At 41.1% G+C, this 14311-nt stretch overlaps 1 protein-coding gene across 1 annotated transcript in view; it reads right to left on the bottom strand.

The window, feature by feature from the left end:
* Nucleotides 1-10961, bottom strand: part of LOC128098781 (60 kDa heat shock protein, mitochondrial-like) — a 49718-nt gene extending 38757 nt beyond the window's left edge. The window contains exon 1 of the mRNA XM_052720199.1: nucleotides 10827-10961. Within this exon, the coding sequence (XP_052576159.1) occupies nucleotides 10827-10961 (135 nt within the window). The remainder of the gene's footprint in view (nucleotides 1-10826) is intronic.
* Between the last annotated feature and the right edge of the window lie 3350 nt (nucleotides 10962-14311).

Here is a 14311-nt window from a genome sequence, read left to right as displayed (position 1 = left end):
ACAAGATCAACTCAAAAAAATCAGTAGCCCTTCTATATACAATGGACAAAGAAGCGGAGAAGGAAATCAGAGATACATCACCCTTTACTATAGCCACAAATGACATAAAATACCTTGGGGTAACACTAACCAAGCAAGTGAAGGACCTATATGACAAGAACTTTAAGTCCCTGAAAAAAGAAATTGAAGAAGATGTCAGAAAATGGAAAGATCTCCCATGCTCATGGATAGGCAGGACTAACATAGTAAAAATGGCAATCTTACCAAAAGCAATCTACAGATTCAATGCAATCCCCATCAAAATACCAACACAATTCTTCACAGACCTGGAAAAAATAATACTCAACTTCATATGGAAAAACAAAAAACCCAGGATAGCCAAAGGAATCCTGTACAATAACACAACTTCTGGAGGCATCACGATCCCTGACTTAAAGCTCTACTATAGAGCTACAGTAATAAAAACAGCTTGGTACTGGCATAAAAACCGACATGTGGACCAATGGAATCGAATTGAAGACCCTGACATTAATCCGCACACCTATGAACATATAATTTTTGACAAAGAAGCCAAAAGCGCACAATGGAAAAAAGAAAGCATCTTCAACAAATGGTGCTGGCAAAACTGGATATCAACATGTAGAAGGCTGCAAATAGATCCATATCTATCACCGTGCACAAAACTTAAGTCCAAGTGGATCAAGGACCTCAACATAAATCCAGCTACTCTGAACCTGCTAGAAGAGAAAGTAGGAAGTAGTCTTGAACGCATTGGCATAGGAGATCACTTCCTAAATAGAACACCAGTAGCACAGACTCTGAGAGAAACAATCAATCAATGGGACCTCTTGAAACTGAGAAGCTTTTGTAGAGCAAAGGATACGGTCAACAAGGCAAAGCGACAGCCTACAGAATGGGAAAAGATCTTCACCAACCCCACATCTGACAGAGGACTGATATCCAGAATATATAAGGAATTCAAGAAATTAGACATCAAAATGCCCAACAGTCCAATTAAGAAATGGGCTATAGAACTAAACAGAGAATTCTCAACAGAGGAAACTCAAATGGCCGAAAGACATTTAAGGAACTGCTCAACATCCCTAATCATCAGGGAAATGCAAATCAAAACAACTCTGAGATACCACCTTACGCCTGTCAGAATGGCTAAGATCAAAAACACTGAAGACACCTTATGCTGGAGAGGATGTGGAGCTAGGGGAACTCTCCTCCACTGCTGGTGGGAATGCAAGCTTGTACAACCACTTTGGAAATCAATATGGCGCTTTCTTAGAAAATTGGGAATCAATCTCCCCCAAGATCCAGCTATACCACTCTTGGGCATATACCCAAGAAATGCTCAACCACACCATAAGAGCACTTGTTCAGCTATGTTCATATCAGCATTGTTTGTAATAGCCAGAACATGGAAACAACCCAGATGCCCTTCAACTGAAGAATGGATAAACAAAATGTGGTACATATACACAATGGAATACTACTCAGCAGAGAAAAACAATGGCATCATGAGGTTTGCAGACAAATGGATGGATCTAGAAAAAATCATCCTGAGTGAGGTAACCCAGACTCAGAAAGACAAACATGGTATGTACTCACTCATAGCAGGATACTAGACATGAAACAAGGATGACTTGTCTGCTACTCACATCACCAGGGAGGCTACCTTAAAAACAGGACCCCAAGAAAGACACAGGGATCACCCAATGACAGAGAAATGGAATGAGATCTACATGAACAGCCTGGACATGAGTGGGGGTAATGAAAGGCGAGGGTAGAGGGAAAGAGAGCTTGGGGGAGCGGGAGATCCCAGCTGGATCAACAACAGAGAGGGAGAACAAGGAATAGGAGACCATGGTAAATGAAGACCACATGAGAATAGGAAGAAGCAAAGTGCTAGAGAGGCCCACAGAAATCCACAAAGATACCCACACAACAGACTGCTGGCAATGGTCGAGAGACAGCCCGAACTGACCTACTCTGGTGATGGGATGGCCAAACACCCTAATTGTTGTGCTAGAAACCTCATCCAACTACTGAGGGATCTGGATGCAGAGATCCATGACTAGGCCCCGGGTGGATCTCTGGGAGTCCAATTAGCGAGAATGAGGAGGATTTATATGAGCGAGAATTGTTGAGACCAAGGTTGGATAAAGCACAGGGACAAATAGCCAAACGAATGAACTATGAACCAATGGCTGAGGGGTCACCAACTGGATCAGGCCCTCTGAATGGGTGAGACAGTTGATTGGCTTGATCTGTTTGGGAGGCATCCAGGCAGTGGGACCAGATCTTGTGCTCATTGCATGAGTTGGCTGTTTGAAACCTGGGGCCTATGCAGGATTGTTTGGCTCGGCCTGGGAGGAGGGGACTAGACCTACCTGGACTGAGTCTACCAGGTTGACCTCAGTCTGTGGGGAAGGCTTTGCCCTGGAGGAGATGGGAATGGGGGGGGGATTGGGGGGAAGGTGAGGGGGATGGGAGGGGAGAGAACAAGGGAATCCGTGGCTGATATGTAGAACTGAATTGTATTGCAAAATAAATTAAAAAAAAATAAATCATCTTAACTATGAAAAAAAAAAAAAAAAGAAGTCTTTGCTTTCCAAGAGCTGAATCTCCTGTCAGAGGTAGACCAGTAAGTGATGCTAAAGAAATAATAAAGGGGGCCACGGAGATGGGCTCACTCAATAAAATGCCTACTATGAAAGCACGAGAATAATTTGCTCGGGTCTGAGCCAGCTCACTCAGTTGTGTTGGAAGGTTTACCCTAAGAATCAACAGGAAGAGCAAGAGGTTATCTACAGAGCTGGAAATAGATGGTAGAAAGTTGCTGACAGAATGAAACCTCACAGAGCCTTGATGTGACATATATGATCACTGGGTAGCAAAGGAAGAGTAAGTTAATGGAAGACTGATGAAAGAGAGGAAGAATAGAGTTCCCTCAGAGCGGTCAGGTCACTGAGGACAATATAGGCTGTGCTGGCTCCTGACCACATCACAGCTCACTGTCTTGGGCTGCTTCATGATCCCATCTGTTTGTACAACTCTCAGATACAAACTGTATCTGAGAGTACAGTAGTTCAAGAATGATCTCAAAACCCTTAAAAGGATTCTGCATTTTAGGCAACAGTCAGATATGGCAATGGACTTTCTCAATTCAGAGAGTTTAAGTTAAAATCAATCTGACTTGTGGGCACTAGGGCCCAAGATTAGCTAAAGTGGTTGCTGTGCCAACGTGAGGACCGGGTTTGGATCCTGGCAAGGGAGGGTGTGTGTGTGTGTGTGTGTGGGGGGGCATACAAAAAGCCAAGCTTGATAGCATGCACCTATTTTCCTATCAATAGGTGATTGTAGGGGTTAGAGATTGGAAGATCCCTGGCAGAGCTCATTAATCGACTAGTTTTGCTAAACTAATGAGATCCAGCTTCAGTGAGAGACCCTGTCTTGAAAGCTGGAGAACAATTGAGGAAGACACCTGACATCAACCTCTGCCCTCTACATATATATGCACACATACACTTCCCAAACACATATGTGCACATGCACCCCCCCCCAAACACACATACACTCATTCTCCAGATATCAAAGAACCTATGCTTGATGACTCCAATGCTCAGCATCTTCCCATTATATCACAGCTAATATTATATTTACTAATAACCACTAGATTATGTATACCATATGCAGGCAAGTTAAGAGTGTTCTGATAAATTCAGACTTACTTGTCTCTGTTTTACAATTGTACAAGGATGTCAGAAGCCCTTTGTGGTTGGTTGGTTGTTTTTGTAAGACAGAATCAACAGATAAACAGTGGATTTTTCAGGCTATATAACACTATTTAGGCAGAGCTGCTTAGGTGGAAGGAATCTATTAAGATAGATCTGTTTGGAACTGGAGGAACCTCCTTTTCATAGTCCCTGCCCCTGAACAGATAAGACAATCTACACTCTCCACACACAAATGCAAAGAAAAGGAAGGCTTATCCCTGCCCAAATGGCACAGATGACATTGAAGGGTTTTTGTCTTGTCCAACAAAGGTCCTAAAGAACCTGACAGAGCTAGGAGGACACAATCAGCATGGACAAGTCTTTTGCACTGCTGCTCCGGAGCCTCTTTCTGTACTCAGCCAGGGGGAGTCTGTGCCTGTCAATCAAAACTGCTCACTAACTGCCAGGTCTCCACTGAGAATAGACCAGGCTCACTGCTTCCTACCATTGACAGTCTCAAGAAATTCACATAGTGCTGCTGTGGTGATGATGGGATAAACAGTAACCTATCTTCGTTATTTAAGTTTGAAGTCCAGACTGGCTCAATTATAGTAGCTATTACCACAAACTGCACAGGGAAATGTTCCCTATAGAAACTACACAGTGACACCAATTATATATTTAGATAAGTAAGTCATTAATTACTGACATGGCCATTAACTGGATAATAAACTGCCAGGAAGAGCAGCATCTGATGATTTACCAACGAAGTTGACTCCTTAATATTGTTACTAAATAAGTATTAAATTAAATAAATATATAAATATCATTTGAAAAATTATAATGCATACCTACTCCAAAAACCAGAAGTCAATAGTTTTAGTTTACTTCATTGAACAAAACCAAGAACTTTTGAACAGATTATTTCATTTGGTTAATGTTACTGGAAGACAAAAGATACAATAAACAGATTTCTATATTACTAAAAGTTAATCCTTTAAATGTCAAAAATACCTTCATTTCCTCTTGTTACCTTTATCATCAATAGCCTTCCTTTTTCCTAGTTCTAGTTAAGAATGTCGTTTTATCTGTCTTGAAGATTCCTTTTGCTCTCAGGGTTCTTACTTGATGCTTCTGTTCTGGAGATGTCACTCCTAAATGTTCAGCCTTGATTTCCCTTCTCCAGTCACGCTGCTGACCCCAGAGCCCATTTCTTCTGTACAGTGCTCTCAGTGTTGACTCCTTCCTACTCATCATTAGCTGCCTTGCCAGGTGAGGTGGCCTTCCACTTGGAAAGCCCAGCCAACACCTGCAGTCCGTGGTAACAACTGGAGATGTTTCTGCTCTACAGACCAGGGCTTCCTATAGCAAAGCCCAGAGATCTGCCTTCTCATGCAGCTCAGTCCTAAGGTCTCAGACATGACACTGGGGATATGGTAACTGCAATTGCTCATGAACAGCTAGGTTCCAGGGAGAGCAGGTGGAGGAGGACGGTTTCCATGGATTCCATTTTGTTAGTGACGGCGGTGGGAGCATTATGTCAGCAGAGTTACTCTAGTATCCAGTGGCAATGGCAGCACTTTGTGGTCCATTCTGAAAATGATTTTGAGTGTCAATCCTCTGGTTAGCCTCGAGTCAAGTCCTTCAGCTTTCTTGAGGGTGAGGTTTTCTGCATATCACCAAGGTCCTTTAAGGAAGTTCAGTTCAATTTCTTGAACCTATTTAAGTATTCTTCCTGAAAGCAAAACAGAATCTATTCTCATTTTCTGATTAAGGTAGTTCATGGATCCCTGCTGCTTGTGGAATAAAGTCCAGATTTGTTAAGCTGTAATTTATGACCCATCATCATTTACATTCCATTGGCTTTGCCAGTCTCTTGCCTTCCCATCATCCATAAAGATACTATAATTCAGACACCCCAGACAACACACAAGACTACCTGCTTATATTTTAATGCTATTAACCCTTCGCTGGGTTACCCTTAAGCCTTTTCCCATTGCCTACTAGGTGACTATGCTTTTATGTCTCAGCTCATGCCTGACCTTTATTCTCTATTGTTGCCTTGTCAACGTTATGCAAATTTTCTTCTGAGTTCTCACAATGTGCCTTGCAACTCTTTCAATGCCTGTCATATTGCTGAAAGTATATGTTAATACCTCACCCACCAGGTTGCAAGTCTCTCAAAGGTAAGAAATACATTCTCTCCCTCCTTGTAACCCCACTCCAGGTAAAGTTCTAGTTATTTGAAAAAGACATAGTAAATGAGTGGGTTACATACTCCTTTTAATCCACCTTCCTTTAAGTTTCTCAATTCACTTCCTACCTACTTGAGCAGAAGCTTCTTTAAGTAGTCACAAAACTCCCAAGGGCTCTCTGTCCTTGGTTGCAAATCCCTTCTTCCAAATATTCCCTTGGAAACACCAGCTCTGCTAAAAAATTGTCCCCTTTGAGCAATTCTATCCTCTATTTCTATACTCTGGGACATTTGACTTTTCCATCATTTGTGTTCAAACTATGTCCTACTCCAAAGCTTGTTAGTTTCTTTTCATATTGCTGTGACAAGATACGTAACAAAAATGACTTAAGGAAGAAGGGATTAGTTCTGGCACACAGTTCTAAAAGAAGTCAGTCGTGGTGGGGATGTCATGGCGGCAGGAGTGTGAAGCTGCTGGCCACAACTGGGAAGCAGAGGGCCGGCCGCCGGCTCATGCTCAGCTAGCTTTCTGCTTTTTATGCAGTCCAGGATGTCAGCCCCTGGAACAGTGCTGCCTACATTGGGGTGGGTCTTCCTGCCTAAAGGAACTCAATCTAAATATTCCTCACAGACATGTGCAGAGGCCGAGGTAGTTCTGGGTCCTGTCAGGCTGACTATCTGTGTCAACCATCACAGAGGTGGCAATGGAATTCTAAAACAGTTTCTTGATCTTTTTTCACACATTCTATTTTTTTAAACCATTCTATGAAGTTTTTTAGGGTATCATGCTTTGTAATTGTCACATCTCAGGCACTGTTGAAATAGCTAATAAAACTTCCAAAAAGTTTTTAGTTTCAAACTGTTGGAATATTTAAATGATGCTTATATCATATTTTAATGAAAGCAATATTATAGACTTTCTTCTTTATGTCTTCCATTTCTTTCTATCTTTTTTCTTTTTTCCTAATTACTATTTTACTTAAAAAAAGAATATTTCTAAATAAAGTAGCATTTAAAATTTAGTTTTCTAAAGGAGATGAATAGATAGACAGATAAGTAGATGATAGACAAAAATGAAACACTACTTAAAAAATACAAGAAAGGCTATAAGTTGGTACAGCCATATTGAAAATAATGTGCTTCCTAAAATAATTAAAAATAGAAGTATCATATGATGTAGCAACCCTATTTCTTATGCTATACTAATCCATTTTTCTGTTACTATAATGAAATGTCTGAGGTAATCTAACTTTACAAGCTTTAGAGGTTTATTTAGTTCATAATTTTGCTTGGGTCTCAGATTGGTGGGCCTCAAAGATTTTGTCTCTGACAAATATGTGTGGAAACAAGAGCTTATAGAGCAAAACAGAGAGTCAGAAACCGGCTCAGGCTTGCTCTTCTGACACCTTTTCTGTGAGAATTTCAGAATTCTAATCTCTACTAAGGGAATGCTTCCAGCACCCAAAAGCTCTCTGACTGGACTTCACCTCTTATAGGTTTCACTGCGTCCTGGATCACTACTAGGGACTCCGCTTCTAACAGGTAAACTCTTGAGGGAGGCACTTAAATGATTTCTAAGTCATGACATGGAATTATATGCAAAAGAAATGAAATCAGTGTCTTGAAAATACTTGTGGTCATTTCAGCATTGTGACAGAGCCGAGACAAAGCGACAACGTAAACTCTGCCAATGGATAAATGGATACGGTGGTGTGTGCATAACGCATTGTCATTCATCCTGGGTAAAAGGCTATCTGTCATTGTGAGAGCAGCCAGGAACCCAGAGGGTATTATGTTAAAATGAGTAGTTGAGACACAGTAAGATAACTATTTCATTTTTCACTTAAATGTGAAACCTTAAATAGTAAAACTCACAGAAGCAGGAGTGGAAAGGTGGCTGCCATACGCTGGAGAAGAGAAATGGAAGAACATTAGTCGAGCAGTTTAACTTTTATTCATGTAGGATGAGTTTTGCAGTCTTAATAAACAGAATTTTGACAGCAACTTACAATATTGTATTAAATCAAAATTTGATTAGAGGATAGAAGTCATGTGTCATTACCATAAAAGAATAAGGTAAAAAAGGAAAATAATAGCTGTCTTAATAGCTGTGTTATTTAACTTGAGTCTGATAAGAGTATCAAAATTTCAAGAAATATATAATATATATAATGTCAGTTATATAGTTCAGATATATTATATAAAACATATAACTGATATATATTATATATAATGCTATATAATACATATATTTTATACATATATGTATATATATATATATATCAGAAATATATGTGCTAGTTGTAACTCATAGTGAAGTTAGGATGAAAAATACACAACCCCCTTGCCATTTTTGGAAAATAAAGTTTCTTGAAATACCTGCTTTATTTTAGCATGTAATGGGGTTATTGCTGTTTTAAATAAATATGAAACATTTATTTAAATATATTTCTTATTTAACATTTGTTAAATATATATTATTTAAATATGTTAAATAAAAATATATTACCCATTTACTTTTATTTGTCTTATTGTTGAGATAATTTTGATGTATGGTAGGTAAATCATGTATCTAATTTGCTGATATTTTCCCTTTCTGTAGGTCGTCCTTTGACTTTTCTGATTGTGTCTTTGACTTACTTAGCTTAACGTTTGTATGCAGTGTAAGGAAGGGGTTCATATTTTTTAACATGTAAATGTCCAGTTGTCCTCATAGGATTTAAAAAGTCTATTATTTTTCTCAGTGAAATTTGCCCTAATCTTCTTTGCTTCTAGTCTCTACTAGCTATATTTACTTATAGCTTAAATCCAAAGTGCACATGCTCAGACCAAGCAAATAATGTGTGAATATGTGTGACATGAAGTCAACTCTGGGGGTTGGTTAACTCAGTGGCTATGAAAATATGCTGTAGGCTACATAATTACAGCAAAGCACCGGTGTTGAGATGAAAAACTCCATGTGAAACTCACCTTAGAATTTCCTTCACCTCATGTAGACTGGGCTTCCTGGGGTCCTTTCAGAAAGGTGTGCTAACACCATTTGTACGCTGTGATTTTCTTGGTATTTGTTGGGATTAGCTTTGGGAAGTCTTCTTCTTCTTCTTCTTCTTCTTCTTCTTCTTCTTCTTCTTCTTCTTCTTCTTCTTCTTCTTCTTCTTCTCCTTCTCCTTCTCCTTCTCCTTCTCCTTCTCCTTCTCCTTCTCCTTCTCCTTCTCCTTCTCCTTCTCCTTCTCCTTCTCCTTCTCCTTCTCCTTCTCCTCCTTCTCCTTCTCCTCCTCCTCCTCTTCCTCTTCTTCCTCCTCCTCCCCCTCCCCTTCCTCTCCCCCTCCCCCTCTTCTCCTTCTTCTTCTTCATCTTCTTCTTCCTCTTCTTCTTCTACTTTATTGATTCTTTGTGGATTTCACATCACGCATTACAGTTCCACTTATTTCCCCATCCCTTTGCTTCTGTCCTCTGCAACCTCCTTTCCTAAACAAAAGCAAATTTAAAAGAAAAACAAAACAAAGAAACAAAACACGGTGCGGGGGGGGGGGGGAGAGCAGAATCTTTTTGTGGAAGCTGTAGTATCAGGTCACACAGTTTACTCTTTAGTTTGTTCATCTTCACTGGCATGTGTTCATTACCATGAGTAATTGGTTTGGCTCGAGGCCTCTGGTTTCTGCTATGCCACTGATAATGGACTTTTGTTGGGGCTCCTCTTTGATATCTGTTGTTTTCTTCTGTCATGGAGATCCTGCTGTTTTGGATCTGTAGGTTTGTCTCCTTCACCTGCTCCAACTGCTTCAACTGCTCCACAGTTAATAGATGAGGTGGATATTGTAATAAGTGCACTCATAGCCATGGTTCTGGGCCTGAGCGGTAGCTGGGTTGGTCAGCTCTCCTGCTTTCCCTCATCATTACTATCTGGGCAAGTTCTCCAGCACTGTCTTGCCTAGCTCACCCAATGCAGCCTGCAGCAAAGAGTAGGGCTGGTTCTTCTGCTCTTGGGTCCTCAGATCCAGGTCACCCACACTCATAATACCAGAGCCAGCTTGACTGTTTTGCTCAGGTGAGGTGGAGGGCCCTCTCTCCCTATTGCTATAGGGGGCATTCAAAGGGGAGGGCGTGATCAGCTCTCCTACTTTCGTGCGCTCTGGGCTGGCTTATCTGCACAGTTGACAACAGTGTCAGCTCTAGTGTGCTGCCCAGGCAGGGTGCAGGGCCTGCTCTCCTGTGTGCTGCAGCTGGTAAAGGACAGGCTAGTTCTCTCATTTTTGTGATCCTGGGGCCAGCTCTCTTGCCTGTGGCAGGTAGCAAGGGGTAGAGGGCGGCAGGGCATCTTTCCCTTACCCATGCCACTGCATGGCAGACTAGGGTAGGGCGTCAGCTCTGTTGCTCTCACACACCCCCAGGGCTGGCTGCCTTGGGTCCCTGACCCCAGGGTCAGCTCTAGTGTGCTGTCCAGACACAGTAGAGTCCGCTCTCTTGTGTGCTGCAGCCAGTGAGGGTCAAGGCCATCTTTCCCTTGTTAGCCCCAGGGGCCAGCTCTCTCACCTGCCACAGGTGGGAATGCGTGAGGGGGTGAGGGCATCTTTCTCTCTCCCATGCCACCACCACATGGCAAATGAGGGGGGACAGGGTCAGCTTTCCTGCTCTCCCACCCTCAGGATTGGTGCACCTGTGTCCCCGACCACAGAGTCAACTCTTGTGTGCTGCCCAGGTGAGGTGCAAGCCTGCAGTGAGGAGTAGAGCCATCTTTCCAAGTGCTAGGCCAGTTCTCCCCTGAGGGGCAGAGCCAACTCCCCTGCTGCAGAATCCAGTGGGGACTGGGAGGGCAGTTATCTCAGGGCCAGTGAAGGGCAAGGCTGGCTCATCACAGCATGGTTCCAATAACCCCCTGTGCTAACACAGGCCATGGACATCATTACAGACTCCCGCTGCAGTAGGGCCATGGACCCAGACATGGCCTTTGGCAGCATCTCAGGCTGGACATCAACATGGCTCTGTGGCAGCACCTGGATCAGTATGGCCCTGGTGGTAGCATAGCCTTCGGGCACCAACATGGTGGCTCACCATATCTCAGTCATCTGCAGAGCCATTGGTGGTACTAGGTCTAAGGACATCAACTCATACTCTGACTGCTAAAGGGCTATAGACCTAGACATGACCCTGTGTGGTCTTTGGTAGCAACATGGGCCACAGATATCAATACAGATCACAGCTGTGATAGGACCAGGACCCAATCATGGTCCTAGGCAGCATCCTGGACAAGATGTCACCATGGTTTGTGAAGCCTTCTTAACATTTGAATACTTTGTCTTTCATTTTTAGAGGAAACAACATCAAAGTTTAGAAATTATCCCTAGAGCTTTTGATAATTATAAATTTATTTCACAGGGAGAACAATGCTGTATTTACTGAAGAGAGCTTTTTTTTTTTTAAAATCAACTCTAAACATACACAGTAGAGAGCTGAGTGAGATATATTTCATCATATAAATATTTGATTTTTAAAGGAGACATAAAGATGTCTACAAAATAGTTGTCTATCTGGAACAGGCCAGCATAAAAGAAGCCACACAATGAACAAAGAAAGTAAGGACATGTTAGCTTTGTGTTGTTGCAACAATTTCAAGACCTCAAGATTACCTGGCTCAGTTGTGGAAATCCCTGCTTATGACTGGGTGGTTCATGAGCCTAGAGGGGTCAACCCAGAGAGCAAGGGCAGGAAGTTTGTGGAGGATACAAAACAATTACCTTCTCTCTAAGAAGAAAAAGAGGAAGAGATCAGAGTCCAATGATCCCCTTAATGCCACATCCCAATATTAATGCCCTTCTAATGGGTCCCACCCCCTAAAGGTCCACAGTATTTCAAATATCAACTCTCTGGGGAACAAGCCTTAGATATATTGGTTGTTGGGCAAAACCTATCTGAATCACAAGATACTATCTCTAAGTGCCTCAAAACATTAGAAGAAATGAAGGGATTTTCAAACTAATAGTAACTGTTAGAGAAACCAGCTTCTTAGTAAACAGTTGGAAATTTTCTCTAAACATGAAAAATACTGATGTATTAACTGTCACAATAACATATATAAGCTTAGCTAATGTAACCAAGCAGTATGGTTACCATAGAAAGAAATACCTGAGGTCTGTCAGACCAAATATACTTCATGAGAGGATTTTAAAACTAGGCAGGAGAGCTTAGAGAGACAGCTCAGCTGTGGAAGGCACTTACTTCTCTTCTAAAGAACAGAATTCAGGTTCCAGAAAGCCCATAACTCCTGCTTTCTTTTGCTCCGGAAAAAACAAAATTAAAAATTTTGTGTGAAAGTGTGCATGTGGAGGGAAAAGTAGACTGACGATGTATGTCTGAGATACGAAGAGACTCTTTAAGTTGAAATGAATAAGTTTAAACATAAAACAACATTTCAAATACTTAACTAGAATTTCCAGAAAGATATGTAAAAAAGATCAAGTACATTTTTCCTGAGGGAGAACTTAAGTTTGCCAACCTGACTAATGTGTTTTGAACTGCCTTGAATGGTAAGACTCTTGGTGTTGCATGTATTTATTCTGCTTTCACATGTGGGAATGTAACAAAGTCCCTCTAATCTCAGACCAGTTACTTGATCTAGCCATTTCCACATGGCTTGATGCAGATGAATGCAAATTAGGGAGGCTGCACAAGACTGTGCCTAGCAGCCACACTGACTCACAAAGACACAGCAAAAGAGAGCTAGAAAGTGTTTTGACATTCATTTCATTTCATTGTAGTTGTAGTTGCTGTTCATAGTATTATTAGGTGATGGATATGAGTTTTTCAGTAAACCACAAGAGTCCTGGAGTTAATGGACACACTTACCTATTTTGGAAAAATTTAAGTAGTTATTTTGAATCATAATTTTTTCTCAGTCCTTACAAGCATCATAGGACAAAATTGAGTGAGATTGCCAATCAAGTACTTTTATAATTATTTTTTCCCTCACTAGGGTTCTGTAATCTTTCCACCACTGATAGAAGCAAAAAATTGTCTATTATGATATTTGTATATGTCAAAACTGGTAACAAAAGCAAATATCATTCCAAGGTTAACCATCAAGGGACTGAGACCCAGGGCAAGCATCCATATGAGAAGGTCCCTTGCTAAAATTTTAAACTTTGTGTCAAATATTATGGCATACTAGCTTTAGAGAAAAGGAAATGATACTAAGATAGACAGTCTCAATAGCACCCAGATGGACACTAATGTCTGTTTCCATATAGCTGGTTTTAATGTAGCAGGAATCTCTAAAAGGTCTTATTAATAAAAACAAACTTGAAGCCAGGTATTGGGGGAAGATCAGAGAAGCAGAACAAGCCACAGCTACCTCACCTCGCCAGTTCCTTAGCTGATCCTGTTTCCTCAGACTGGAAACCTCTGAGTCCTCATCCAGAATGAATCTCAGCTGAACTGCTGCTCCAAAGCCTGAAAGCTTAACCAGCTAAAAGCTTCTAGTTTCTGGTCTTCACGCCTTATATACCTTTCTGCTTTCTGCCCTCACTTCCTGGGATTAAAGACTCATTTTCTGGGATTAAAGGTGTGTGTCACCATGCCTGGCTGTTTCCAATATGGCTTTGAACTCACAGAGATCCAGACGGATTTCTGCCTCTGGAATGCTAGGATTAAAGGCATGAGTGCCACCATTTTCTAGACTTTGTATCTAGTGGCTGTTCTGTTCTCTGACCCCAGATAAGTTTATTAGGGTGCACAATATTTTGGGGAACACAATACCACCACATTTTGAAGTCATTATTCTAAATAACTTGTGTTTATCCACTGTTAAAAAACAGTGAGGCAAGTGTGCTTATCTCTTTGGAAAGAATGGAAACTGGAATACAGAGAGGTTAGACCCCTCGAACTTGTTATATGGGTTGATGGTGGGATTCAGACACTGCCTTCTAGATTTAGACCTTGACCTTCTTCACAGAAAATCTCTCCAAATTACTTAGAAATGGCAATTTCATAAAAAAGACAAGATATGACTGTCCAGGAAAATAGCTCTGAGATACAATGGCTTAATTTTTTTAATATAAAATAGGTTGTTACACTTGGCTTGAGAAGTCACCTCTGTTACCATACTCATGATTTTAATCTTGTAGGCCATTTAAAATGCATGCTGCCTGGCTAGGGATGTAGCCAGAGGTAGAGTGTTTACCTAGAATGTGTGAAGACCTCAGATTAAATTTCCAGTACTAGGTAGGTAGATAGATAGATAGATGATAGATAGATAGATAGATAGATAGATAGATAGATAGATAGATAGATGATAGATAGATAGATAGATAGATGATAGATAGATAGATAGATGATAGATAGATAGATAGATAGATAGATAGATAGGTAGATAGCATTCTATTAGACTAATGGTTCT

This window comes from Peromyscus californicus, unplaced genomic scaffold (genome assembly GCF_007827085.1).
Source record: "Peromyscus californicus insignis strain IS unplaced genomic scaffold, ASM782708v3 Scaffold_6__1_contigs__length_162567912, whole genome shotgun sequence".
NCBI lineage: Eukaryota > Metazoa > Chordata > Mammalia > Rodentia > Cricetidae > Peromyscus > Peromyscus californicus.
The sequence above is the reverse complement of the archived record's forward strand: the minus strand, read 5'-3'. Positions and strand labels throughout refer to the sequence as shown.